This window comes from Xenopus tropicalis, chromosome 5 (genome assembly GCF_000004195.4).
Source record: "Xenopus tropicalis strain Nigerian chromosome 5, UCB_Xtro_10.0, whole genome shotgun sequence".
Taxonomy (NCBI): domain Eukaryota; kingdom Metazoa; phylum Chordata; class Amphibia; order Anura; family Pipidae; genus Xenopus; species Xenopus tropicalis.
Genome location: NC_030681.2, coordinates 7,097,197 through 7,124,629, shown reverse-complemented (window position 1 = coordinate 7,124,629; position 27,433 = coordinate 7,097,197). Strand labels below are relative to the sequence as shown.

General features: G+C 48.0%; 1 protein-coding gene across 2 annotated transcripts in view; it reads left to right on the top strand.

Annotated features, from left to right (window-relative positions):
* galnt14 (polypeptide N-acetylgalactosaminyltransferase 14) overlaps nt 1-27,433 on the top strand; it is a 234,379-nt gene that overhangs the window by 158,499 nt on the left and 48,447 nt on the right. For both annotated transcript variants that reach the window (XM_031901791.1, NM_001078901.1), the window contains 1 exon segment: nt 25,139-25,237. In XM_031901791.1, the coding sequence (XP_031757651.1) occupies nt 25,139-25,237 (99 nt within the window).

The following is a 27,433-nucleotide window of genomic DNA, read 5'->3' as shown; positions in this document are numbered from 1 at the left end:
GGAGACATTAGGGCAAGATGGAGACATTAGGGCAAGATGGAGACAGTAGGACAAGATGGAGACAGTAGGGCAAGATGGAGACAGTAGGGCAAGATGGAGACAGTAGGGAAAGATGGAGACAGTAGGGCAAGATGGAGACAGTAGGACAAGATGGAGACAGTAGGGCAAGATGGAGACAGTAGGGAAAGATGGAGACAGTAGGGCAAGATGGAGACAGTAGGGAAAGATGGAGACAGTAGGGCAAGATGGAGACATTAGGGCAAGATGGAGACAGTAGGGCAAGATGGAGACAGTAGGGCAAGATATAGACAGTAGGGCAAGATGGAGACAGTAGGGCAAGATGGAGACAGTAGGGCAAGATGGAGACAGTAGGGCAAGATATAGACAGTAGGGCAAGATGGAGACAGTAGGGCAAGATGGAGACAGTAGGGCAGGATGGAGACAGTAGGGCAAGATGGAGACAGTAGGGCAAGATATAGACAGTAGGGCAAGATGGAGACAGTAGGGCAAGATGGAGACAGTAGGGCAAGATGGAGACAGTAGGACAAGATGGAGACAGTAGGGCAAGATGGAGACAGTAGGACAAGATGGAGACAGTAGGGCAAGATAGGGACAGCAGAGAAAGATGGTAACAATAGGGTAAGATGAAGAAGATGGAGAAGGTGGAGACAGCAGAGCAGGATGGAGATGGTGGAGCATCATAGGATGTTTTGTGTTTACTTCACAGATTCATTCATAATGCCCCAAGGCCAGTTCCATGTCTATTAACCCCAGATAAATGCATTACCAACATCATGTATAAAACCTCCATCCTTTTTCCTGTAGAAAATGTATTGGTGTTGGTTTGAGGAGCAATATGGTGGCAGTAGGGTAAGACAGAGACAACAGAACAAGATGGAGGAGGTAGGAGGTAGGTCCAGGTGGGGACAACAAGCTAGACAAATAGACAAGATAGGGACAGCACAATATCTAGCAGTAGGGTAGGATGGAAACAGGGTAGTAGAGCAAGGTAGTAGGCAGCAGATCACAATAGTGTGGCATAAGATGGAAAGAACAAAGTAAAGCTGGCCATACACAGTAAGATCCGCCTTCTAGGGCCAGTCAATTCCAACGGAAAAGGCCAGATGTTGGTCGGGGAAGCCCATCGTTCGTACCCATGCACGGGCAGAAAAGTTCTAAAGGACCGATATCGGCAGCGAAAATCAGCCCGTGTACGTTAAGATGTTGCTGGTGGACCAAGATGGTTGACAGTACAACAAGAAGAAACAGAAGAACCAAATAAAGACAGTAGGGCAAGATGGAGACTGTTGGGCAAGATGGAGACTGTTGGGCAAGATGGAGACAGTAGGGCAAGATGGAGACAGTAGGGCAAGATGGAGACTGTTGGGCAAGATAGAGACAGTAGGGCAAGATGGAGACAGTAGGGCAAGATGGGGACAGTAGGGCAAGATGGAGACAGTAGGGCAAGATGAAGACAGTAGGGCAATATGGAGACAGTAGGGCAAGATGGAGACAGTAGGGCAAGATGGAGACAGTAGGGCAAGATGGAGACAGTAGGGCAAGATGGAGACTGTTGGGCAAGATAGAGACAGTAGGGCAAGATGGAGACAGTAGGGCAAGATGGAGACAGTAGGGCAAGATGGAGACTGTTGGGCAAGATAGAGACAGTAGGGCAAGATGGAGACAGTAGGGCAAGATGGAGACAGTAGGGCAAGATGAAGACAGTAGGGCAATATGGAGACAGTAGGGCAAGATGGAGACAGTAGGGCAAGATGGAGACAGTAGGGCAAGATGGAGACAATAGGGCAAGATGGGGACAGTAGGGCAAGATGGAGACAGTAGGGCAAGATGGAGACAGTAGGGCAAGATGGAGACAGTAGGGCAAGATGGAAACAGTAGGACAAGATGGAGACAGTAGGGCAAGATGGAGACAGTAGGGCAAGATGAAGACAGTAGGGCAAGATGGAGACAGTAGGACAAGATGGAGACAGTAGGGCAAGATGGAAACAGTAGTAGATGATGGAGACAATAGGACAAGATGGAGACAGTAGGACAAGATGGAGACAGTAGGGCAAGATGGAGACAGTAGGGCAAGATGGGGACAGTAGGGCAAGATGGAAACAGTAGTAGATGATGGAGACAATAGGACAAGATGGAGACAGTAGGGCAAGATGGAGACAGTAGGGCAAGATGGAGACAGTAGAAGAAGAGGGAGACAGTAGGACAAGATGGAGACAGTAGGGCAAGATGGAGACAGTAGAAGAAGAGGGAGACAGTAGGGCAAGATGGAGACAGTAGGGCAAGATGGAGACAGTAGAAGAAGAGGGAGACAGTAGGACAAGATGGAGACAGTAGGGCAAGATGGGGACAGTAGGGCAAGATGGAGACAGTAGGGCAAGATGGGGACAGTAGGGCAAGATGGAAACAGTAGTAGATGATGGAGACAATAGGACAAGATGGAGACAGTAGGGCAAGATGGAGACAGTAGGGCAAGATGGAGACAGTAGAAGAAGAGGGAGACAGTAGGGCAAGATGGAGACAGTAGGACAAGATGGAGACAGTAGGGCAAGATGGAGACAGTAGAAGAAGAGGGAGACAGTAGGGCAAGATGGAGACAGTAGGGCAAGATGGAGACAGTAGGGCAAGATGGAGACAGTAGAAGAAGAGGGAGACAGTAGGACAAGATGGAGACAGTAGGGCAAGATGGGGACAGTAGGGCAAGATGGAGACAGTAGGGCAAGTTGAAGGCAGCAGACAGTTCTAATATACAGATATATATATATAAGGGAGCCTGTAGGTCATGGTTATAACAGCAGATATACAGTATATACAGCAGGAGGGCCCAGTGTAGCTGGCTGTATAAGGAGCTCAGTGAGCTGTTTGGATACAATTTATTTCTCAGAGTGAGAGGGACCGGGGTATAAATGGCGCCGCTAATAACAAAGCCATCGCTGGATTTCCCTTCCCCACAGACAGATTGATGGGGTTTGATTTCCTGGGAAATTGATTTTTCCCGGAGGCTGTGGAAAGGTTGGGCTCCTGTGAGCTATGGGGAGGCACAAACTCATATTGCGACTCCCAAACACCTACTGCTTCCTGTGGCCCCAATGTCATTATCCCCCCCCCCCGGCAGCCCCACTGCTTGGACTGATCCACCCGGAGATGGACTGGCAAACTGGCCGGCACTACTCACCCACAGCAACGGTTTATTAACTAGGTACATTATAGTGATAGATAGATAGATAGATAGATAGATAAATAGATAAATAGATAAATGATAGCTGGATAAATAGATATATAGATAGACAGATAGATAGATAGATGATGGATGGATAAATAGATAGATAGATAGATGATAGATAGATAGATGATAGATAGATAGATAGATGATGGATAGATGGATAAATATAGAGAGAGAGATAGATAGATAGATAGATAGATGATAGATAGATAGATAGATAGATAGATGATAGATAGATAGATGATGGATAGATGGATAAATATAGAGAGAGAGATAGATAGATGTTAGTTATAAGTGCAGGTTATGGGGTGCCAGGGGAGCAGGGTGCAAAAACCTCAATGAATAAAAGACCCCTCGTACCTTTACCTCTAATCACAGAAACTCAAAGCGTAACATGTCGCTGTGGGCGGGGCCAGGGGGGGGGGTCAGTGCAGGTATTTGAGTATTTGGGGGAATTTATGGAGCAGTTACAGACAATTCTCCATGCTGAATAAAATCCAGGTTTAGACTTAGCAGGAAAGTTCCCCTTGAGGCTACGAGGGGCAGATCAATTTCAATTTAGACGCTGTGACCGGCATTATGATTGAACGTTCCGTAATATCCCCAACCCGTAATATCCCCCCCCCCATCATAGAACCATGGAAAAGTCCAATTAATGAAACGTCACACGAAAAGTGACTTCATTTGTCATCAGTGGTTTTATACTGAAATCTGCAAATTATTGTTGTTGGGCAGAACTGTGGCGGAACTGGGGGCAGAACTGGGGTAGAACTGTGGCAGAACTGGGGTAGAACTGGGGTGGAACTGGGGCAGGACTGTGGCGGAACTGGGGTGGAACTGGGGTGGAACTGGGGTAGAACTGGGGTGGAACTGGGGCGGAACTGGGGTAGAACTGGGGTAGAACTGGGGTGGAACTGGGGCGGAACTGGGGTGGAACTGGGGCAGGACTGTGGCGGAACTGGGGTGGAACTGGGGCAGAACTGGGGTAGAACTGGGGGCAGAACTGGGGTGGAACTGGCGTAGAACTGGGGTAGAACTGGGGTAGAACTGGGGCAGAACTGGGGGCAGAGCTGGGGAAGGACAGGGGCAGAACTGGGGGCAGAACTGGGGCGGAACTGGGGCAGATTTGGGGTAGAACTGGGGCAGAACTGGGGGCAGAACTGGGGCGGAACTGGGGCAGAACTGGGGTAGAACTGGGGTGGAACTGGGGTTCAGGTTTATTTAGTTTTGGACCCCACAGCCCAATATGAACTAAGTTATTTAAGGAAAATGACATTTTATATTGTGACATTGAGACATTCCAGCCTTATGGGACTTAAATCGTCGGTCCCTGGGGCAATAGAGCCAATAGAACGCTGGGGGCAATAGAGTCAATAGAACGCTGGGGGCAATAGAGCCAATAGAACGCTGGGGGCAATAGAGCCAATAGAACTCTGGGGCAATAGAGCCAATAGAACGCTGGGGGCAATAGAGGCAATAGAACTCTGGGGCAATAGAGCCAATAGAACGCTGGGGGCAATAGAGGCAATAGAACTCTGGGGCAATAGAGCCAATAGAACTCTGGGGCAATAGATCCGGCACCGAATCAGGTTCCCTGAATGCAAACGGCCTTGGAATAAGCAGAGAAATTGCCAGATTGTCCTTGGAAGTTCTTATAGCGCAGCCCAGCAAGGCAGAGAGAGCGGCCGAGTCTATAGAGTCATTACTGAAATGCTGGGAGGCATCTGTTTGTAATGGGAAGCAGGTAACCAGCAAAATGGCTTTATTCCCAAAGCCACAAAGTGACCGGCGGCACCGGGAGTGATTTATGTACTGAGGTCCCGGGAACGGCACGGCAACTGCACATCAGCAGGTATAGTAGGGAGAGATGGTGCCTATAGTAGCAGTGGGGGGATAATAGCCTCTGGGAAGGGACTGGGGCTGTGGGATAGCAGGTATAGTAGGGAGAGATGGTGCCTATAGTAGCAGTGGGATAATAGCCTCTGGGAAGGGACTGGGGCTGTGGGATAGCAGGTATAGTAGGGAGAGATGGTGCCTATAGTAGCAGTGGGGGGATAATAGCCTCTGGGAAGGGACTGGGGCTGTGGGATAGCAGGTATAGTAGGGAGAGATGGTGCCTATAGTAGCAGTGGGGGGATAATAGCCTCTGGGAAGGGACTGGGGCTGTGGGATAGCAGGTATAGTAGGGAGAGATGGTGCCTATAGTAGCAGTGGGATAATAGCCTCTGGGAAGGGACTGGGGCTGTGGGATAGCAGGTATAGTAGGGAGAGATGGTGCCTATAGTAGCAGTGGGGGGATAATAGCCTCTGGGAAGGGACTGGGGCTGTGGGATAGCAGGTATAGTAGGGAGAGATGGTGCCTATAGTAGCAGTGGGGGGATAATATCCTCTGGGAAGGGACTGGGGCTGTGGGATAGCAGGTATAGTAGGGAGAGATGGTGCCTATAGTAGCAGTGGGGGAATAATAGCCTCTGGGAAGGGACTGGGGCTGTGGGATAGCAGGTATAGTAGGGAGAGATTGTGCCTATAGTAGCAGTGGGGGGATAATAGCCTCTGGGAAGGGACTGGGGCTGTGGGATAGCAGGTATAGTAGGGAGAGATGGTGCCTATAGTAGCAGTGGGGGGATAATAGCCTCTGGGAAGGGACTGGGGCTGTGGGATAGCAGGTATAGTAGGGAGAGATGGTGCCTATAGTAGCAGTGGGGGGATAATAGCCTCTGGGAAGGGACTGGGGCTGTGGGATAGCAGGTATAGTAGGGAGAGATGGTGCCTATAGTAGCAGTGGGGGGATAATAGCCTCTGGGAAGGGACTGGGGCTGTGGGATAGCAGGTATAGTAGGGAGAGATGGTGCCTATAGTAGCAGTGGGGGGATAATAGCCTCTGGGAAGGGACTGGGGCTGTGGGATAGCAGGTATAGTAGGGAGAGATGGTGCCTATAGTAGCAGTGGGGGGATAATAGCCTCTGGGAAGGGACTGGGGCTGTGGGATAGCAGGTATAGTAGGGAGAGATGGTGCCTATAGTAGCAGTGGGGGGATAATAGCCTCTGGGAAGGGACTGGGGCTGTGGGATAGCAGGTATAGTAGGGAGAGATGGTGCCTATAGTAGCAGTGGGGGGATAATAGCCTCTGGGAAGGGACTGGGGCTGTGGGATAGCAGGTATAGTAGGGAGAGATGGTGCCTATAGTAGCAGTGGGGGGATAATAGCCTCTGGGAAGGGACTGGGGCTGTGGGATAGCAGGTATAGTAGGGAGAGATGGTGCCTATAGTAGCAGTGGGGGGATAATAGCCTCTGGGAAGGGACTGGGGCTGTGGGATAGCAGGTATAGTAGGGAGAGATGGTGCCTATAGTAGCAGTGGGGGGATAATAGCCTCTGGGAAGGGACTGGGGCTGTGGGATAGCAGGTATAGTAGGGAGAGATGGTGCCTATAGTAGCAGTGGGGGATAATAACCTCTGGGAAGGGACTGGGGCTGTGGGATAGCAGGTATAGTAGGGAGAGATGGTGCCTATAGTAGCAGTGGGGGGATAATAGCCTCTGGGAAGGGACTGGGGCTGTGGGATAGCAGGTATAGTAGGGAGAGATGGTGCCTATAGTAGCAGTGGGGGGATAATAGCCTCTGGGAAGGGACTGGGGCTGTGGGATAGCAGGTATAGTAGGGAGAGATGGTGCCTATAGTAGCAGTGGGGGGATAATAGCCTCTGGGAAGGGACTGGGGCTGTGGGATAGCAGGTATAGTAGGGAGAGATGGTGCCTATAGTAGCAGTGGGGGGATAATAGCCTCTGGGAAGGGACTGGGGCTGTGGGATAGCAGGTATAGTAGGGAGAGATGGTGCCTATAGTAGCAGTGGGGGGATAATAGCCTCTGGGAAGGGACTGAGAGTACCGGACACTACATACAATAAGACTGTCCCTGCTAATATCTCTATAAGTTACAATATAACAAGGATATCAGCAGGGTATGTGGGGTCGCTACGCAGGACACAGTGGAAGGGAAGGGAATAACACTGCACTGTACTTGGGGGGTGGGGGGGCTATGAGTAAAGGCGCTGGGCTGATGAGTAGAGGCGCTGGGCTGATGGATCCGTGCCAGTAATACACAGGGCAGCTCCCGGCAGACAGGGGGGCCGCTGGCCAAGCTGATAGAGTTATATCCCTGCTCCCCTGTGAGCGCCGATGTCTAGAAGAATAATGGCCTGACTGGGGGGGGGGGGGGGGGGGAGCTGCGCTGCTCTGGGTTTGTATTGATCGCATTTATATTGTTACAGTCTATTCTACTCTCTGTTATTCTGTGCATTTTATACAGCAGTGATGCATTAATCTGTTCTGCCTGCGCCGCAGTAAACACATCTAGAACCGACATGCGATTGGCGCAGCCCCCCTGCTCCTGCTGAGCTCCACTCAAACACCTCCTCTGGTCTCCAGATATTACTGAAGTAGATCCATAAGTGCACCCCCAAAAATATAGGCGTGGCCTATGTGTAGCCCCCCCAGTGATATTACTGATCATAATCACATTTAACTAATGATTGTCCTACTACAGAGTGGAAGAGGGGACACCTATGGGGTGGGCCAAACACTATGGGCACCCTGGCCGAGAGTTACAGAGGCGCTGGAACTAGAGGTAGACAAGCAGGTACAAGAGGGATGTAGCCCCCCAACCTGGGCACATGTCTCTTCTGCCTGCCCCTAGTTCTGGCCCTGATGCTGAGGCAGCCCTGTATTCCTGATTCAGGTCCATAGAGCAAAAACCTGACCCTATGGGGGTTCAGAGTAAGAAAAGGTACAAAGTGCAAAAAACATGGCAGTTTGAACCTGTTTTTAGCACTTTGCACCCTGCCCTGCGCATTGTAAATGAGCCCTATACTAGCCTGAAGTCTCATTCCCTTTTTGCACTTTTACTTTATGGCTGACATTCTAGCTTCCTTTAGTAACATTCTAGCTTCCATTAGTTATATTCTAGCTTCCTTCAGTAACATTCCAGCTTACTCTAGTTTCCTTTAGTAACATTCTAGCTGCTTATAGTAACATGCTAGCTTCCTTTATTTATATTTTGCCTTCCTTTAGTAACATTTTAGTTTCATTTAGTAACATTATAGCTTCTAATAGCAAATTTCTAGCTTCCAATAGTAACATTCTAGCTTCTTATAGTAACATTCTAGCTTTGATTAGTTTAGTAACATTCTAGCTCCCTTTAGTTACATTCTAGCTTCATTTAGCAACATTCTATCTTCCAATAGTAACATTCTAGCTTCTTTAAGTAACATTCTAGCTCCCTTTAGTTACATTCTAGCTTCATTTAGCAACATTCTATCTTCCAATAGTAACATTCTAGCTTCGATTAATTATATTCTAGCTTCCTTCAGTAACATTCCAGCTTCCTATAGTTATACTCTAGTTTCCTTAAGTAACATTCTACCTGCCTATAGTAACATAGCTTTGTTTACTTATATTCTGCCTTCCTTTAGTAACATTTTAGTTTCATTTAGTAACATTCTAGCTTCCAATAGTAATATTCTAGCTTCTAATAGTAAATTTCTAGCTTCCTTTAGTAACATTCTAGCTTCCTTTTGTTATATTCTAGCTTCATGTAGCAACATTCTAGCTTCCTTTAGTTACATTCTAGCTTCCACTATTAACATTCTAGCTTCTAATAGTAACATTCTGCCTTCTTTTAGTTACATTCTAGCTTCATTTAGCAACATTCTAGCTTTTTTTAGTAACATTTTAGCTTCTTTTATTAACATTCTAGCAGGGAAATTGCCCAGCACCGGCTGGAACTGGCTGTTTTTGCCCCTTGGGTATTAGTGGCACAGATTTGCTACCAACGTTCCACACCGGCGCTAGTGGCACCCACGCTCGCCCCTATAGCCACACTCGCCCCTATAGCCACACTCGCCCCATAGCCACACTGGCCCATACACACTGATATGTATTTGAACTCTAGTTCTTTCCCCCCCCCCCCCCTTATACATTGTCTCATTAGGGGGTGTCGGACGCACGGTTCTCCATTGCCGGTCAGCACCGTGCAGAACCCAAATCCCCAGCCTATGGTTATTGGCCCCGGCTGCGCTATTTATACATTTGTCAGACGCAGCGTTATTATTATTTATAGCCGTTTCCTGGAAGAAATGGGATTTTTGCGAAGCATAATGCGGAATAATTTATGGGCGCTGAATAGTTTTCCGATGACTTTTGCGCGCTCATTCACTCCGTACATAAAGCAGTAAAGAATTAAATAAATTTTCAATTATTGGCCCTCCCGGGAATACGGGGCTGTTTTATGGCGTTTAGGCAGCGAGAAGTGCTGTCTGTGCACAACGAGGATTTAGAAAGTGAGCCGAGATCTGAAAGGCTGAATCGCAAGGATTTATCAACGGAGAACAGGCGGCTGGGGGGGCGCTGGGGGGGAATGAGCCCCGGAAATTTCTGCATTTCTGCAAATCACTCACAGGTCTTTGCTACAGTCTGTATGTGTAATACTGGGGCTCATGTACCGATGATACAGGCACTTGTGCCAAAACTGCCCCCGTTATGGCCCATATACTGGGGGGCCCCTGTACCCGTGCCATTGCCAGCTGCAGAGCAGGGCCGGAACTGGGGGCCTAGGTAGCAAGGATGGGGGGTGCCAAGCAGGTACCACTCCTGCCTACTTCCTTGCCCAGACGGTCACTTGTCATTGTGCCAGTTGTGCGGTACCCCCTCCCTGAGAGATGCCACTGAGAGTGCCCACAATGGGGGGAGTTGGCCAGCTGAGGTGCCTGACTGGCTTGGCCTGCCTCTATTGCAGAATTTAAAAAGCCCCCCTGAAGCTTGTGCCCCCCAGGGGTCCCCACTAGTGGGGTTGCCACCCGGCTGGTAATACACCAGCATAGCCAGTAAATGACCTGCGAGGGCCGGGGCCAGTATTACAAATTTACCCCCTTTGTACTAAGTTTCTCTCCCTGCTGCACTGACTTTTAACCACTTCAACCCACTTTTTATGACCGGGACCTCCCCACAGACACGCTAATTTGCCACCCCGACATGTCTGTCAGGACACACCCACTGCCCACCCCTGAAACACTTATTCCCCGCCCCATGATGTCACCACCACCCCTCCCTCAACACAGGCCGGTATACTAGGGGGGAAAAAGGTGGCAACCCTATGCCCCCCACTTCCCACCTCTCCTGTATCCTGTGCTGCTTCATATATAGTGAGAATGGGTTGTACCCCAGGGCATAACATGGTTAGGGAATATCATATGTGTAGCGACTGCTAGTGATACCACTAGTGACTCTTACCCACCCAAATTGCCCCCTATTGGGTACGCAGCGCTGGGGGTTGGTGTACAGGGGATTTTATAGACCAGTTAAATCTCCAGCACATCCCAAGTGCTTTGTAACCAATTTAGATGTAGTTGGGTGACATACCCCCCCCCCCTAAAATCCTGCCACCCTAGGCCCAGGTCTTGCACCAATGGTTTTAAACCTGCACCTTTCCCGCCCCCTCCAATCAAAGATGGGTGGGACGATGTGATTGCATCACGGAAGAGACCAAAGATACATCGATGGGGGTTTGACATACAGGGACCAGATCACTTGAGAATTCAGGGACATGTCTAATAAATACATGCTGCAGGGCTGCACTGATTGCATTTTAATTAAACTGCACTTTGGACGGTTTGACGTGGGGAATGGAGTTGCCCACAACCCTCTACAGGGGCTGAATTGCCAACCCAAAGCCTCTAGATCTGTGAGTAAATCTGTGGGTCTCGTCTCTAATGGTGTCCATGTTGGTAAGTTGCGCTCCCAGTGTGGGTGAGATTGGTGCAATATCTTATGCACCGATTACTGAGAGATTTATTTGGTGCAAATGCCAAAGGGCACTCGGATGTGACAGGTCATTGGGGTGTTAAGTCCAGGGCTTCCTTGTGTTAGTGCACCATAAATGGGTCCACTCCAGCTTTGGTGCCACTCTCCCACTTGGCAAATAGAAATTTTTGGGGTAGATTTTGGGCATTTATACATGAGCATTTGGATTGGCTGCAGCCGTGTATCCTTATAACTGTTCTGCTGACGCCTTGGGCAACTGTCAGACATTTATATGGAAAGCAGTGATAGGGCGGCAGTCAGTCAGTCACATGTCCATCGCTGCCCATATTAATCTATGGCACATTTTGCATAGTGGGGACAGTTGGACCAACAAGTGGGTCCCTTTAAATGATATGAAAGTACCCATCAGGGATTCCCAAGCTGTCACAGAACTACAACTCCCAGCATGACCAAATAGCCATCAGCAAAAGGACAGAGGGGTAAAAAGCCTTTAATACATAATAACTGGTCCATTGTGCAGTAATCCGGAATGTTCCCAGCGCTGGATCGGCTACTCTTACGGTCCAACGGGCTTTGTTCTGCCGGCACAGCCATTCGGAGGCGCAAACACCATTACTCGGGGGCTTTTGTTCATTATTATAACACCTTTCAGGCTGCAATTTTCTCCGGTGGAGCCGTATTAGACGGCAATTACTGGGGATGTGATTGTGGCACACAGTACTTACGGCCGCACTGAATTAAACGCTCGTTGGAGCTGCGGCTTTATTGCGAGGGCGACTGAAAGCCTCCCATTGGTTCCCCACGGAATACGCCGTTTAGGAGCTTTTTAGCGGCCATTGTGTGAGTCTGGCCTACTTTTTGTACCTGGATTTATGTGGGTTTTTTAAGAGCTGGAATTATCTGTCATTTTCACTGAGTGTCCCTCTCGGCTCGGCGCAACGGCCTGACGCACAGCAGCACCCGCGGGTGTCACTTCTGTAACAATTAAAGGGACCCTGCACTTTGCTGCTGCTGTCTCAGTTTTCCTTCCACCCCTACTGTAGGGTAATAAGCCCCCAACCCTTTCTGTCCTGGAATCATTTGATCCCACTGGTTGCTAGTGATGAGTGAATTTTTTCGCCAGGCATGGATTGGCAGCGAATTTCGGCATTTGCGAAATTGCGGCCGACAAAAAAATAGACATGGGCGACAAAAAAGACGCGGACGACAAAAAAAATTGCGCGGCAAATGCGTTTCACAACTTTTTCACCGGTTTGCGAATTTTCTTGCCGTTTTGCGAATTTTATGGCGAAGCAAAACGGGACAGATTCGCTCATTACTACTGGTTGCCAATAAAGATGCACTCCGACACAAAGAATGAACCCAGGGTCAGACTGGGGGGTGCAGGGCCGCGTCCCCCTTCCCCCGCAGGGGTCCCCCACTCAATGTCTTCCCCAGAGCACGTGTAAGTTTAACGTGTCGGGAGGAACAGTCGGGGAGCGCCGGCAAGGGTCGGGTCTGGGCCAGCAGGGCCCACTAGGTCTGGGCTGCTGGGATTTTTCCTGGTGTTCCGGCGGCCCAGTCGGACCCTGGATGAACCGTGTCAGCAAAATGGGACTTTAATTTTACTGCCTTAGATTTTACTTTGGGAGAAAGAGTTGGGGCAGCAGACCCAGCAGTTGCTGGGAGGCCCCATGTGCTTCTGATTTGTGCCTAATTTTAGTATATGTAACACAATGGTGTCACTTGGTGGCGCTGTATAGGTACTTACACCACCGCAGAGACAGGTAATGTTACCGTAGCACTGTGACCCCCTTGTTTGGTAATGGGACATTCCACATATAGTATTAACAGGGCTAAAGTAGATATCATAAGAAACTATGCCAATATAGATATAGCCATGAACTAAGCACAATTCAGCAGGAACAGCCCCCTAAGTTTGCTCATAGCTTGTACAGAGAGATACCATAAAACTATGGCACATAGGGATTCCCCTGTACTAAGCACAATTCAGCAGGAACAGCCCCCTAAGTTTGCTCATAGCCTGTACAGAGAGATACCATAAAACTATGGCACATAGGGATTCCCCTGTACTAAGCACAATTCAGCAGGAACAGCCCCCTAAGTTTGCCCATAGCCTGTACAGAGAGATACCATAAAACTATGGCACATAGGGATTCCCCTGTACTAAGCACAATTCAGCAGGAACAGCCCCCTAAGTTTGCTCATAGCCTGTACAGAGAGATACCATAAAACTATGGCACATAGGGATTCCCCTGTACTAAGCACAATTCAGCAGGAACAGCCCCCTAAGTTTGCTCATAGCCTGTACAGAGAGATACCATAAAACTATGGCACATAGGGATTCCCCTGTACTAAGCACAATTCAGCAGGAACAGCCCCCTAAGTTTGCTCATAGCCTGTACAGAGAGATACCATAAAACTATGGCACATAGGGATTCCCCTGTACTAAGCACAATTCAGCAGGAACAGCCCCCTAAGTTTGCTCATAGCCTGTACAGAGAGATACCATAAAACTATGGCACATAGGGATTCCCCTGTACTAAGCACAATTCAGCAGGAACAGCCCCCTAAGTTTGCTCATAGCCTGTACAGAGAGATACCATAAAACTATGGCACATAGGGATTCCCCTGTACTAAGCACAATTCAGCAGGAACAGCCCCCTAAGTTTGCCCATAGCCTGTACAGAGAGATACCATAAAACTATGGCACATAGGGATTCCCCTGTACTAAGCACAATTCAGCAGGAACAGCCCCCTAAGTTTGCCCATAGCCTGTACAGAGAGATACCATAAAACTATGGCAGCATAGGGATTCCCCTGTACTAAGCACAATTCAGCAGGAACAGAGAGCTCAGTATGTAGGATGCCGGTGCCGTATGAAACAGAGGATACAGTACAGTGAGTTTATATGGAACCCGGTGCTTATTATATTTCTGTGACACAAAATCAAAGATTCCCATTTCATAGAATCCAATAACGAGGGTGCTGTCATGTGACCTCTGTACCCCGAACCGATTGGCTGCGAAATAGGATATTTTGTTTGAAACAAACAAGATATGGAACCCAGAACGGTATTGATCCGTGTTTCTTTCCTGAAAAAGTCACCTTTACAGTCGCTGAAGCATCAATTCAGCAAATACACAGCAAGTTCCATAGGGGTTTTTAAAATATATTCGCCCTGTTTTATTAGAATTATCTGTATTGTATCCATTGTGTTCCTCATATACGTGGGTTTGCCTCACTTATACCATGTGACACACACACAGACTGATGGGAAAGTGGGAGGGGCCTGTAACAAGTAGTTTATATGAGGGGTTCCCCATATCTAGGGGTGTTTGTCTTTGTTTATTCACTTATACCATGTGACACACACAGAATGATGGGTAAGTGGGAGGGGCCTGTAACAAGTAGTTTATATGAGGGGTTCCCCATATCTAGGGGGGTTTGTCTTTGTTTATTCACTTATACCATGTGACACACACACAGAATGATGGGTAAGTGGGAGGGGCCTGTAACAAGTAGTTTATATGAGGGGTTCCCCATATCTAGGGGTGTTTGTCTTTGTTTATTCACTTATACCATGTGACACACACACAGAATGATGGGTAAGTGGGAGGGGCCTGTAACAAGTAGTTTTTTATGAGGGGTTCCCCATATCTAGGGGTGTTTGTCTTTGTTTATTCACTTATACCATGTGACACACACAGAATGATGGGTAAGTGGGAGGGGCCTGTAACAAGTAGTTTATATGAGGGGTTCCCCATATCTAGGGGTGTTTGTCTTTGTTTATTCACTTATACCATGTGACACACACACAGAATGATGGGTAAGTGGGAGGGGCCTGTAACAAGTAGTTTATATGAGGCATACCTCCCAACATTTGAAAAATGAAAAGAGGGATAAAAAGATTTGGCGCGCGCAGCGCAGCAAATTTTTTTGACCACGCCCCCTTTTGTGGTCACGCCCCAATTACCACACCCTTTTTAAAAAATACCCCTTTTATATAGTTGAAATGGCGGGATCAGACGCAAATGTGCTATACCCTCATACTGTACTACCTAAGTTATACGTGAGTTATAACTATGTACCAGTTTTGCCCCCCCCCATACACAGGTGCCCCCCCCACACATTAGCCCCGCCATACACAGGTGCCCCCCATACAGAGTAGCCCCCCCCATACACAGGTGCCCCCCATACAGAGTATCCCCCCCCATACAGAGTATCCCCCCCCATACACAGGTGCCCCCCCATACAGAGTATCCCCCCCCATACACAGGTGCCCCCCCATACAGAGTATCCCCCCCATACACAGGTGCCCCCCCATACAGAGTATCCCCCCCATACAGAGTATCCCCCCCATACACAGGTGCCCCCCCATACAGAGTATCCCCCCATACACAGGTGCCCCCCATACAGAGTATCCCCCCCCATACACAGGTGCCCCCATACAGAGTAGCCCCCCCATACAGAGTAGCCCCCATACAGAGTAGCCCCCCCATACACATGTGCCCCCCATACAGAGTAGCCCCCCCCATACACAGGTGCCCCCATACAGAGTAGCCCCCCCATACAAAGGTGCCCCCCATACAGAGTATCCCCCCCATACACAGGTGCCCCCCATACAGAGTAGCCCCCCCCATACACAGGTGCCCCCATACAGAGTAGCCCCGCCATACACAGGTGCCCCCATACAGAGTAGCCCCCCCATACACAGGTGCCCCCATACAGAGTAGCCCCCCCATACAGAGTAGCCCCCCCATACACAGGTGCCCCCATACAGAGTAGCCCCCCCATACACAGGTGCCCCCATACAGAGTAGCCCCCCCATACACAGGTGCCCCCATACAGAGTAGCCCCCCCATACACAGGTGCCCCCATACAGAGTAGCCCCCCCATACACAGGTGCCCCCATACAGAGCCTCCATACATGCTGCTGGCTGCACGTTAGTTCCTCTTCAGCGTCTCCTCTATATGCGGCTCCTTCGGCGGAGCCAGGCCTTTTATAAGGTTGCGCCCGTGCGTGCGTGTGACGTCAATACGCACGGGCGCAACCTTATAAAAGGCCTGGCTCCGCCGAAGGAGCCGCATATAGAGGAGACGCTGAAGAGGAGGACTAACGTGCAGCCAGCGCGTCCCGCTGTCGGGATAGTTCCATGAATGTCCCGCATTACGGAAATGCGGGACATTTATGGAACTATCCGGGACAGTGGGACGCGCTGCCAAAACTGGGACTGTCCCGCAGAAAGCGGGACAGTTGGGCGGTATGCATGAGGGGTTCCCCATATCTAGGGGTGTTTGTCTTTGTTTATTCACTTATACCATGTGACACACACACAGAATGATGGGTAAGTGGGAGGGGCCTATAACAAGTAGTTTATATGAGGGGTTCCCCATATCTAGGGGTGTTTGTCTTTGTTTATTCACTTATACCATGTGACACACACACAGAATGATGGGTAAGTGGGAGGGGCCTGTAACAAATAGTTTATATGAGGGGTTCCCCATATCTAGGGGTGTTTGTCTTTGTTTATTCACTTATACCATGTGACACACACACAGAATGATGGGTAAGTGGGAGGGGCCTGTAACAAGTAGTTTATATGAGGGGTTCCCCATATCTAGGGGTGTTTGTCTTTGTTTATTCACTTATACCATGTGACACACACACAGAATGATGGGTAAGTGGGAGGGGCCTATAACAAGTAGTTTATATGAGGGGTTCCCCATATCTAGGGGTGTTTGTCTTTGTTTATTCACTTATACCATGTGACACACACACAGAATGATGGGTAAGTGGGAGGGGCCTGTAACAAGTAGTTTATATGAGGGGTTCCCCATATCTAGGGGTGTTTGTCTTTGTTTATTCACTTATACCATGTGACACACACAGACTGATGGGTAAGTGGGAGGGGCCTGTAACAAGTAGTTTATATGAGGGGTTCCCCATATCTAGGGGGGTTTTGCCTTATCCTTTGCATAGAACATTATTACACTGAGCTTAGCAATAGCTGGCTGTAAGGATGGAAGTTAAACATTATATTAATTTGCTAATGTTAGTAAATGAGCTTGCCCCTATAATGTGAGCGTGGCCCTTTAACAGATTGCCGTGTATCGTTCACGTTTTGTCTGATATGAAGCAAAATGCAGCCACAAAAGCCAATTGAAATTCAAATACCACAGTCAGCAGCCTGCCGGCATCTTGGGAGGAATTAAAGTAAGATTTAAAATGCACTATTACCCATGAAAATAAAATCACTGAAACAGCATTTTAATGCACATGTTTAGTCCAATTTATTTCCAAATTTCCTGTGCTGGAGTGACCTAGTTACTCATCATGTAGCCCCCCCGCCTGTAATGCACTGTCCTACCCACTTAGTATCACTCATGTATTATAGGGGATAATGTACCCCCTACTGTAAATGATAAGGATATTAGCAGTCACTGAGGGGTTCTGTGCCCCCCATATAAAGGCACAAGGCTGCAGGCTGAGTTATACAGGGAACTCTAAGTATCACTCATGTATTATAAGGGATAATGTACCCCCTACTGTAAATGATAAGGATATTAGCAGTCACTGAAGGGTTCTGTGGCCCCCATATAAAGGCACAAGGCTGCAGGCTGAGTTATACAGGGAACTCTGAGTATCACTCATGTATTATAAGGGATAATGTACCCCCTACTGTAAATGATAAGGATATTAGCAGTCACTGAGGGGTTCTGTGCCCCCCATATAAAGGCACAAGGCTGCAGGCTGAGTTATACAGGGAACTCTGAGTATCACTCATGTATTATAAGGGATAATGTACCCCCTACTGTAAATGATAAGGATATTAGCAGTCACTGAGGGGTTCTGTGCCCATATAAAGGCACAAGGCTGCAGGTTGAGTTATACAGGGAACTCTGAGTATCACTCATGTATTATAAGGGATAATGTACCCCCTACTGTAAATGATAAGGATATTAGCAGTCACTGAGGGGTTCTGTGCCCATATAAAGGCACAAGGCTGCAGGCTGAGTTATACAGGGAACTCTGAGTATCACTCATGTATTATAAGGGATACTGTACCCCCTACTGTAAATGATAAGGATATTAGCAGTCACTGAGGGGTTCTGTGCCCCCCATATAAAGGCACAAGGCTGCAGGCTGAGTTATACAGGGAACTCTGAGTATCACTCATGTATTATAAGGGATAATGTACCCCCTACTGTAAATGATAAGGATATTAGCAGTCACTGAGGGGTTCTGTGCCCATATAAAGGCACAAGGCTGCAGGTTGAGTTATACAGGGAACTCTGAGTATCACTCATGTATTATAAGGGATAATGTACCCCCTACTGTAAATGATAAGGATATTAGCAGTCACTGAGGGGTTCTGTGCCCATATAAAGGCACAAGGCTGCAGGCTGAGTTATACAGGGAACTCTGAGTATCACTCATGTATTATAAGGAATAATGTACCCCCTACTGTAAATGATAAGGATATTAGCAGTCACTGAGGGGTTCTGTGCCCATATAAAGGCACAAGGCTGCAGGCTGAGTTATACAGGGAACTCTGAGTATCACTCATGTATTATAAGGGATAATGTACCCCCTACTGTAAATGATAAGGATATTAGCAGTCACTGAGGGGTTCTGTGCCCCCCATATAAAGGCACAAGGCTGCAGGCTGAGTTATACAGGGAACTCTGAGTATCACTCATGTATTATAAGGGATAATGTACCCCCTACTGTAAATGATAAGGATATTAGCAGTCACTGAGGGGTTCTGTGCCCCCCATATAAAGGCACAAGGCTGCAGGCTGAGTTATACAGGGAACTCTGAGTATCACTCATGTATTATAAGGGATAATGTACCCCCTACTGTAAATGATAAGGATATTAGCAGTCACTGAGGGGTTCTGTGCCCCCCATATAAAGGCACAAGGCTGCAGGCTGAGTTATACAGGGAACTCTGAGTATCACTCATGTATTATAAGGGATAATGTACCCCCTACTGTAAATGATAAGGATATTAGAAGTCACTGAGGGGTTCTGTGCCCATATAAAGGCACAAGGCTGCAGGCTGAGTTATACAGGGAACTCTGAGTATCACTCATGTATTATAAGGGATAATGTACCCCCTACTGTAAATGATAAGGATATTAGCAGTCACTGAGGGGTTCTGTGACCATATAAAGGCACAAGGCTGCAGGCTGAGTTATACAGGGAACTCTGAGTATCACTCATGTATTATAAGGGGTTTCTTCGGTTGCCACCACTGGGGAGCGGTGACGAAAGGGGATGGGCCAATGTCACAGGGGCGGAGCTACATGTCAGCCAGATAGGGATTGGATGAAGAGAGATGGGGGAAGGCAAAAGGTATGATAGGTCAGGTCGAGGGCTTAAGTGGGCGGGGCAGGGAGCACTGACTAATTTTTATGTGACACTGAGCTGGAATCACATGACTTGCAGAAAGCAGACAGTCCCATGTATCCTAGGAAATATCCCAAATTGAATGTGTTATTATTCTACATGTAATGATTATTTTCAGCCAAAAAAATAAGAGAGAAAAATACGCGACACAATCCGTTCTCTCTATGGAACTAATGGAAGTCTCCCCTACTCACAGGTCTGTGCATCACAAAGCGTCTGGGATTCGCTCTCTGACAGACGCTCTATTTCCCGCTCGCAGTCAGAGTAATAAAATATTTAAAAGCGGCTCCTTTGTATAACAAAAAAAAAGATTAATTTCACCGCTCGGTGCCAAGGCTTTGATGTGATGAAAGGCAATTTTAGAAGCTGCGACTACAAAGAGCCGGAGAGAGAGGAGACTCGTGCGCCGCGCCGAGAGAATCCGCGTTGAGGGGTTGTCATCTCGTGTGCGAATCCGGGGGAATTGTCTTACATCTGTTCCTTGTTATTAACGCTCTGGATTTCTGTTCCGAAAATAAAAGCTGGGCGGCTGCGGTAACAAAGCCGGGGAAAGGCGACAGTTCTGCCACCGGCAGCTCCCAGTAGGTATCAGAATAGCACTCAATAGTAAGAAATCCAAGTCCGGCTTGGGACTCCTCCAGTTACATGGGAGTAGGAGAAACAATAGGTTAGCTGAAAGCAGTTCTAATGTGTAGCGCTGGCTGAAAGCTCAGACTCAGGCACACTTTACTGCTGTGCTGCAAGATGAGGTGATATCTTCCCCCCTCCCCCCCAGCAGCCGATCAGCAGAACAATGGGAAGGGAGCAAGATAGCAGCTCCCAGTAGGTATCAGAATAGCACTCAATAGTAAGAAATCCAAGTCCGGCTTGGGACTCCTCCAGTTACATGGGCGTAGGAGAAACAATAGGTTAGCTGAAAGCAGTTCTAATGTGTAGCGCTGGCTGAAAGCTCAGACTCAGGCACACTTTACTGCTGCGCTGCAAGTTGGAGTGATATCCCCCCCCTCACCCCCAGCAGCCGATCAGCAGAACAATGGGAAGGGAGCAAGATAGCAGCTCCCAGTAGGTATCAGAATAGCACTCAATAGTAAGAAATCCAAGTCCGGCTTGGGACTCCTCCAGTTACATGGGCGTAGGAGAAACAATAGGTTAGCTGAAAGCAGTTCTAATGTGTAGCGCTGGCTGAAAGCTCAGACTCAGGCACACTTTACTGCTGCGCTGCAAGTTGGAGTGATATCCCCCCCCTCACCCCCAGCAGCCGATCAGCAGAACAATGGGAAGGGAGCAAGATAGCAGCTCCCAGTAGGTATCAGAATAGCACTCAATAGTAAGAAATCCAAGTCCGGCTTGGGACTCCTCCAGTTACATGGGAGTAGGAGAAACAATAGGTTAGCTGAAAGCAGTTCTAATGGGTAGCGCTGGCTGAAAGCTCAGACTCAGGCACACTTTACTGCTGTGCTGCAAGTTGGAGTGATACCCCCCCCCTCACCCCCAGCAGCCGATCAGCAGAACAATGGGAAGGGAGCAAGATAGCAGCTCCCAGTAGGTATCAGAATAGCACTCAATAGTAAGAAATCCAAGTCCGGCTTGGGACTCCTCCAGTTACATGGGAGTAGGAGAAACAATAGGTTAGCTGAAAGCAGTTCTAATGTGTAGCGCTGGCTGAAAGCTCAGACTCAGGCACAAGGCACTGAGATGGCGCCTACACACCAATATTACAGCTACAAATACATTTGTTGGTACAAGAATAAAAGGTTAAATGGCAGAGGGAATTATTTGCTGTGTAACAGTGTCATTTAGAGATAAAAAGTGCCCCATAAATATCATGGCAGTGTCCCTTTAAGAGGGCAGAAGCCAATGGTGGGGAATTATCCAGAACAGTCAGTTACAAATAAAGGAGATAAAATTAACAGAGATTTAGTAAACTATAGTATACAGTAATGCACAGTAGCCAATCAGATGAATGATTTTTTATTTTCTTTAATTTCAATTGATTTTGTGAAAGATTTTATTTTAAATCTTAATCCAATACTTTACAAAAGGCGCTGAGTCGGCGTGTTCTGCCCAATGTATTCTGACTGACGGTGCATTTGTGTCGTCGGATTCGATTATTATTTGGCGCGAGGGCCCCCGGGATGATTAGATAAGCATTTTGCAGAATGTTAAACAGCCCTTTAGGCCTCGGAGCCATTCCGGCAGTTACTTCCTTCGTTATCAGAAATGCTTCTCTCTATTAATCCTACTAATTATCTCCAGCTTTGCGCCAATATTCCGGGCACAGTGAGTCGTTAAAGTGGGGTTTATGCAAAGTGGGGGTGGGGTCTGACGCATTAAAATGCATCTAATTGCAGTTTCATGTCTTTATGAATCGGACACAGTTGTTCACAAAATTGCCAGGGTGGGATATTGCTTCATTTCCGACATTTCTGATGTCTGCGAATGATTCTTTTGCCGAAAGTCTTCTGCGTTTATTATTGAAATTGTCACCACCAAGTGTCGAACTGGGGTGTCAGGGGCCCAACGGGGCTGCTGCCTGGGGAGATGAAGACAGTAGGGCAAGATGGAGACAGTAGGGCAAGATGGAGACAGTAGGACAAGATGGGGACAGTAGGACAAGATGGAGACAGTAGGACAAGATGGAGACAGTAGGGTAAGATGGAGACAGTAGGGCAAGATGGAGACAGTAGGACAAGATGGAGACAGTAGGACAAGATGGAGACAGTAGGACAAGATGGAGACAGTAGGACAAGATGGAGACAGTAGGACAAGATGGAGACAGTAGGGTAAGATGGAGACAGTAGGACAAGATGGAGACAGTAGGACAAGATGGAGACAGTAGGGCAAGATGGAGACAGTAGGGCAAGATGGAGACAGTAGGGCAAGATGGAGACAGTAGGGCAAGATGGAGACAGTAGGGCAAGATGGAGACAGTAGGGCAAGAAGGAGACAGTAGGGCCAGACGGAGACAGTAGGGCCAGACGGAGACAGTAGGGCAAGACGGAGACAGTAGAGCAAGATGGAGACAGTAGGGCAAGATGGAGACAGTAGGGCAAGATGGAGACAGTAGGGCAAGATGGAGACAGTAGGGCAAGATGGAGACAGTAGGGCAAGAAGGAGACAGTAGGGCCAGACGGAGACAGTAGGACAAGATGGAGACAGTAGGGCCAGACGGAGACAGTAGGGCAAGATGGAGACAGTAGGGCAAGATGGAGACAGTGGGACAAGATGGAGACAGTAGGACAAGATGGAGACAGTAGGGCAAGATGGAGACAGTAGGGCAAGATGGAGACAGTAGGACAAGATGGAGACAGTAAGTTAAGAAGGTAACAGTAGACTATATCTATATATGATATGATATTATATTATGATATATTGATGTCATCAATTAAATTGGGAGCTTATTGACGTCACGTGAGTCACATGCCATTTATATGAGGATATTTAGTTTTTGGGCATAGATGATGGTGGTGATTCCCAATATGTTTCTATTATACAGAGAGGGGACGTGCCTATAGATTCTATACGTATATACTGTATATCATGTTTGTTATTTACACACAGTGAAACCGAAGTTAATAAGCTGCGCTCCGTCTCCATTATATTGTGTGAATTATTGATTACATATTAAATGAGATATTGTGTAGAAATGAGCGGCATTAAATAAAAAGGATTCTCCACCCCCCCCACCCCCGATTCGCCGCGGCCATGTAACGCCTTCGTGCCATCAGATTCCCATTCAGAGGGGAATTATTCACATCCCTGTCACGCAGAGTCCCTCCTGTGTCGGGGAAATGAGATTCCATTGTGTATTGATCCCTAAGAACATCAGGCGGCGTCTATTGGGGAGGAACTGGGGGTAATGCTTAATCCTTATTACATTCTGTGGGGGTAAATGAATCTTTGTTTAAGGGAAACTCTAATCAATATAATAACAAGTGTTTACTTGTAAAGCGTGTTGGGGGCCAATAGAGGTGGTGCCAATGGGACTCAATACACAGTGGGGCCTGCAGGGTAGTAGTTCTAGGTAGGGTGACTGGGGGTTAGGCCAGGGCAGGATGGCCATTGGGGACACTAATGGATACAACGGGGGAAGATCGGGACAGTAGGGTAACATTGGTGACAGTAGGTTAAGATGGCAATCAAGATGGAGACAGCAGAGGAAGATGTCAAAAATAGGATCGAATGGGGGCAAAGGGGCAAGTAGGTGACAGTATAATAGGATGGAGACAGTAGGGCAAGATGGAGGCAGTAGGGCAAGATGGAGACAGTAGGGCAACATGGAGATAGGGCAAGATAGAGACCCTAGGGCAAGATGGAGACAGTTGGGCAAGATGGAGACCCTAGGGCAAGATGGAGACCCTAGGGCAAGATGGAGGCAGTAGAACAAGATTGAGACAGAAGGGCAAGATGGAGACCCTAGGGCAAGATGGAGACAGTAGGACAAGGAGGAGACAGTATGGCAAGATGTAGATAGTAGGGCAAGATGGATTAAATAGGGCAAGATGGAGACAGCAGGACAAGGTGGAGACAGTAGGACAAGGAGGAGGAGACAGTAAGTTAAGATGGAGGCAGTTGGGAAAGTTGGCAGCAGTAGGACAAGATGGGGACAGTAGGGCAAGGAGGAGACAGTGGGGCAAGATGGAAACAGTAGGGCAAGATGGAAACAGTAGGGCAAGATGGAGACAGTAGGGCAAGATGGAGACAGTAGGGCAAGATGGAGACAGTAGGACAAGATGGAGACAGTAGCGCAAGATGGAGACAGTAGGGCAAGGAGGAGACAGTGGGGCAAGATGGAGACAGTAGGGCAAGATGGAGACAGTAGGACAAGATGGAGACAGTAGCGCAAGATGGAGACAGTAGGGCAAGGAGGAGACAGTAAGTTAAGAAGGTAACAGTAGACTAAGATTGAGGCAGTTGGGAACGTTGGCAGCAGTAGGGCAAGATGGAGACAGCACGGTAAGATTGGGACACGTGTGACATAGGGACAGTAGGGCATAATGGCAACGCTAGGTCAAGCTGGTGACTGGGGGACAAGATGGCATCTGTAGATCAAGATGGAGACAGCAGGGCACAGTGGAGACCATAGTACAGGGCATTACAATGTCAAATAAACATTTTCTACTCTGTGTCTTTAAATTTATGCCATAAATGTTTGAGCAATCGGCAGAAATCCTTTAATTGCCTAATGAAATGGAATATGTGCCTAAACCCCGCCCCCTCGTCCCCCTCACATAATGCGACTTTCCACATGAGAGCGTCTATATTATACACTTTATGCACTAACACAGTATATGTATATATGTATAGATTACCAGGCCAAATAGAAAAAAAATCTCTCCATATTTAACCATTACATGGCGTTTGTACCCCAAGGGGCCCTAGTAATGGTGGCGCCGGTTCTTACGCCCCCTCTGTCCTAATTCCAACCCTCTATTGCGCTGTATTCGCGCCCTCAGCTGCCTTTTATAGAGATATATATACATTTATACATAATATAATAGCAAGAGTGCCGCACACACAGGGACTTGGTACGAAAGAAAAAGTGTTTGTATTGAAATATATATAATGTGTCATGGCGGCGCGGGGACAGGCGCGGAACAAATTGCGCGACTTTAATCTCCAGAATTATTCATTTTATTCATTATTCATTTCCCCTTTATATTCCAGATGTACAGAATTGCACTACCAATCCGATCTTCCACCGACTAGCGTTATAATTACCTTTCACAATGAAGCAAGATCCACGCTCCTGAGAACCATTAGGAGGTAAGAAGTGAGCCCCGGCGGGAACACGCGCCGTTGGGCGACATTCTGTCAATTCATTTCCTATTGCCCTTTCTCCCGGGTCCCTAATTACTACACGTCTAATATCTCCGCCATCTTGGCGTTGGTTTTAATCCATTAAGCTGAACCGGATATTATATTTCAAGAGATTTCAAAGAGATTCCAAGAGGTTCTGACAAAGGGGACTGACTGTCATGGAGCAGAAGGGACATATAGGGCAACGTTGGGGCCACCACCAACCACTCCCTGAAGGAGGCCATACACGGGCAGATTTCGGCTGCAGATTTGGGTCCTTAAGACCGACTTGGCAGCTTATCTGTCCGTGTATGGGGCCCTCCAACAGGCCTCCTTGATTGATATCTGGCCAAAAATTGAGCAGATGTCTATCAGATAGGCCTAGGGCCAACCAATTGCATTTGCACAATATTATCAGGGGAAAGATTTCCTCATTTCGTGACCTCACCAAACAAGCAAATCTGAATGTGTATGGCCACCTTAAGTCCTCCAAGTTGTGCATCTGAATCACACACAATATAGGGGACCAGCAGGGGGTGGGTTAGTATGGAAGGCATGCTGTGGGTTCTGGCAAATGCCAGGGGGGCTACTGTAAGATGCCATAGACAGTCACTATTTATTGGGCCGATGGGGGGCTGTTTGTGCCTCTGTGTACTGGGAATGCCAGGGGGGCTACTGTAAGGTGCCATAGACAGTCACTATTTATTGGGCCGATGGGGGGCTGTTTGGGCTTCTGTGTCCTAGAAATACCAGGGTCTATTTTGAACCCCAGTCTGGGCCTGCTACTAGGATACCAAGGAACATCATGGTGGTTCTTGGTTTTGGTGGGCTCTTTTGGCTTCCTACCAAGTTGCCTGTGCTTCCCAAAGGGAGGGGGTAGAACAGACTGGTTGTAATAGAGAAGAAGAGGAATGAGGAGAGAATGGGCTCCTGTGTCTGTGTGCTTTGTGGGGCTTGGCTACCAGACACCCCCCTATTGATCTAGCCAAGGGATCCCCAACCTTTCCTACTCATGAGCCACAGTCAAATATAAAAAGACTTGGGGAGCAACACAAGCACCATTAAAGTTCATGGAGGAGACAAATAAGGGCTGTGATTGGCTATTAGGGGCCTCTATGCATCCTATCAGCTTACAGGGGCTTTATTTGGTAGGAAATCGTGTTTTTATTCAACCAAAACTTGCCCCCAAGTCAGGAATTCAAAAATAACTCCCTGGTTTGGGGGCACTGAGAGCAACACCCAAGGGGTTGGGGAGCAACATGCTGCCCCTGAGTCACTGGTTGGGGATCACTGGTCTAGAAGTTCCGAGGGGCCTCCCACCAATCTAGCCCATTCCTTTTATACTTTCTATACTGATACAGAGAAGAACCTTTGTTGCGCTTGGGGCGTCGGCTAGGACTTTGCGTCGTCAGACATAATCAGGTAGATCAGCGCAGTTTGATTTCCCTCGATCGGTCCCCATCATGTATAAATGCCAATAGATAAGAATTCCATTCAGATCCAAGTTTCTCCTTTTTCCCCGTGCGGCAGTTTTTAGCCCTATTCGGGGGATTCCACACGAGAGCAGAATACATTACGCATTGTTTGTATTTAGCGCTATTTCCAGTGACAGATCAGCCGCGGGGATTATTCTATATACACATTAACAGATATTTGTATTCACTGCTTGTTGCGTGTAAAACAAATCCACCATTGACAATGCGTTTCGTGCATTTTTGCAGTTTCAGTAGTGATGAATCTGTCCCCAAAAATTTGTAAATCTTTGAAAAAATTTGCAAAACGGCGAAAAATTTGCGAAAATGCCAGGGGCCCCCCAAAGGACCCCCGCCATGGCCCCCACACCCCCTGCTGCCCACCCAACCCCCTCCCCCGAGCGTGCATACTTTATTCTTACCTCTTAGGTGCGTCGGGAATGGGGGATCTGCTGGCCCGGGGAGCGCCTGTGGGGATCGGTTCTGTAACCCATAGCAACCAATGAGCAGGTAGCATTTACTGGTCACCTGTTTAAAAGCAAGCATCTTATTGGTTGCTATGGGTTACTGCTTCTGGGCAAACTAAGGGGCATGTTTACTAAGATTGGAGATAAATATCACTGGTGATGTTGCCTGTAGCAACCAATCAGAGCTTTGCTTTTGATCTCTAACTTGTAGGTGTTTAAATCTA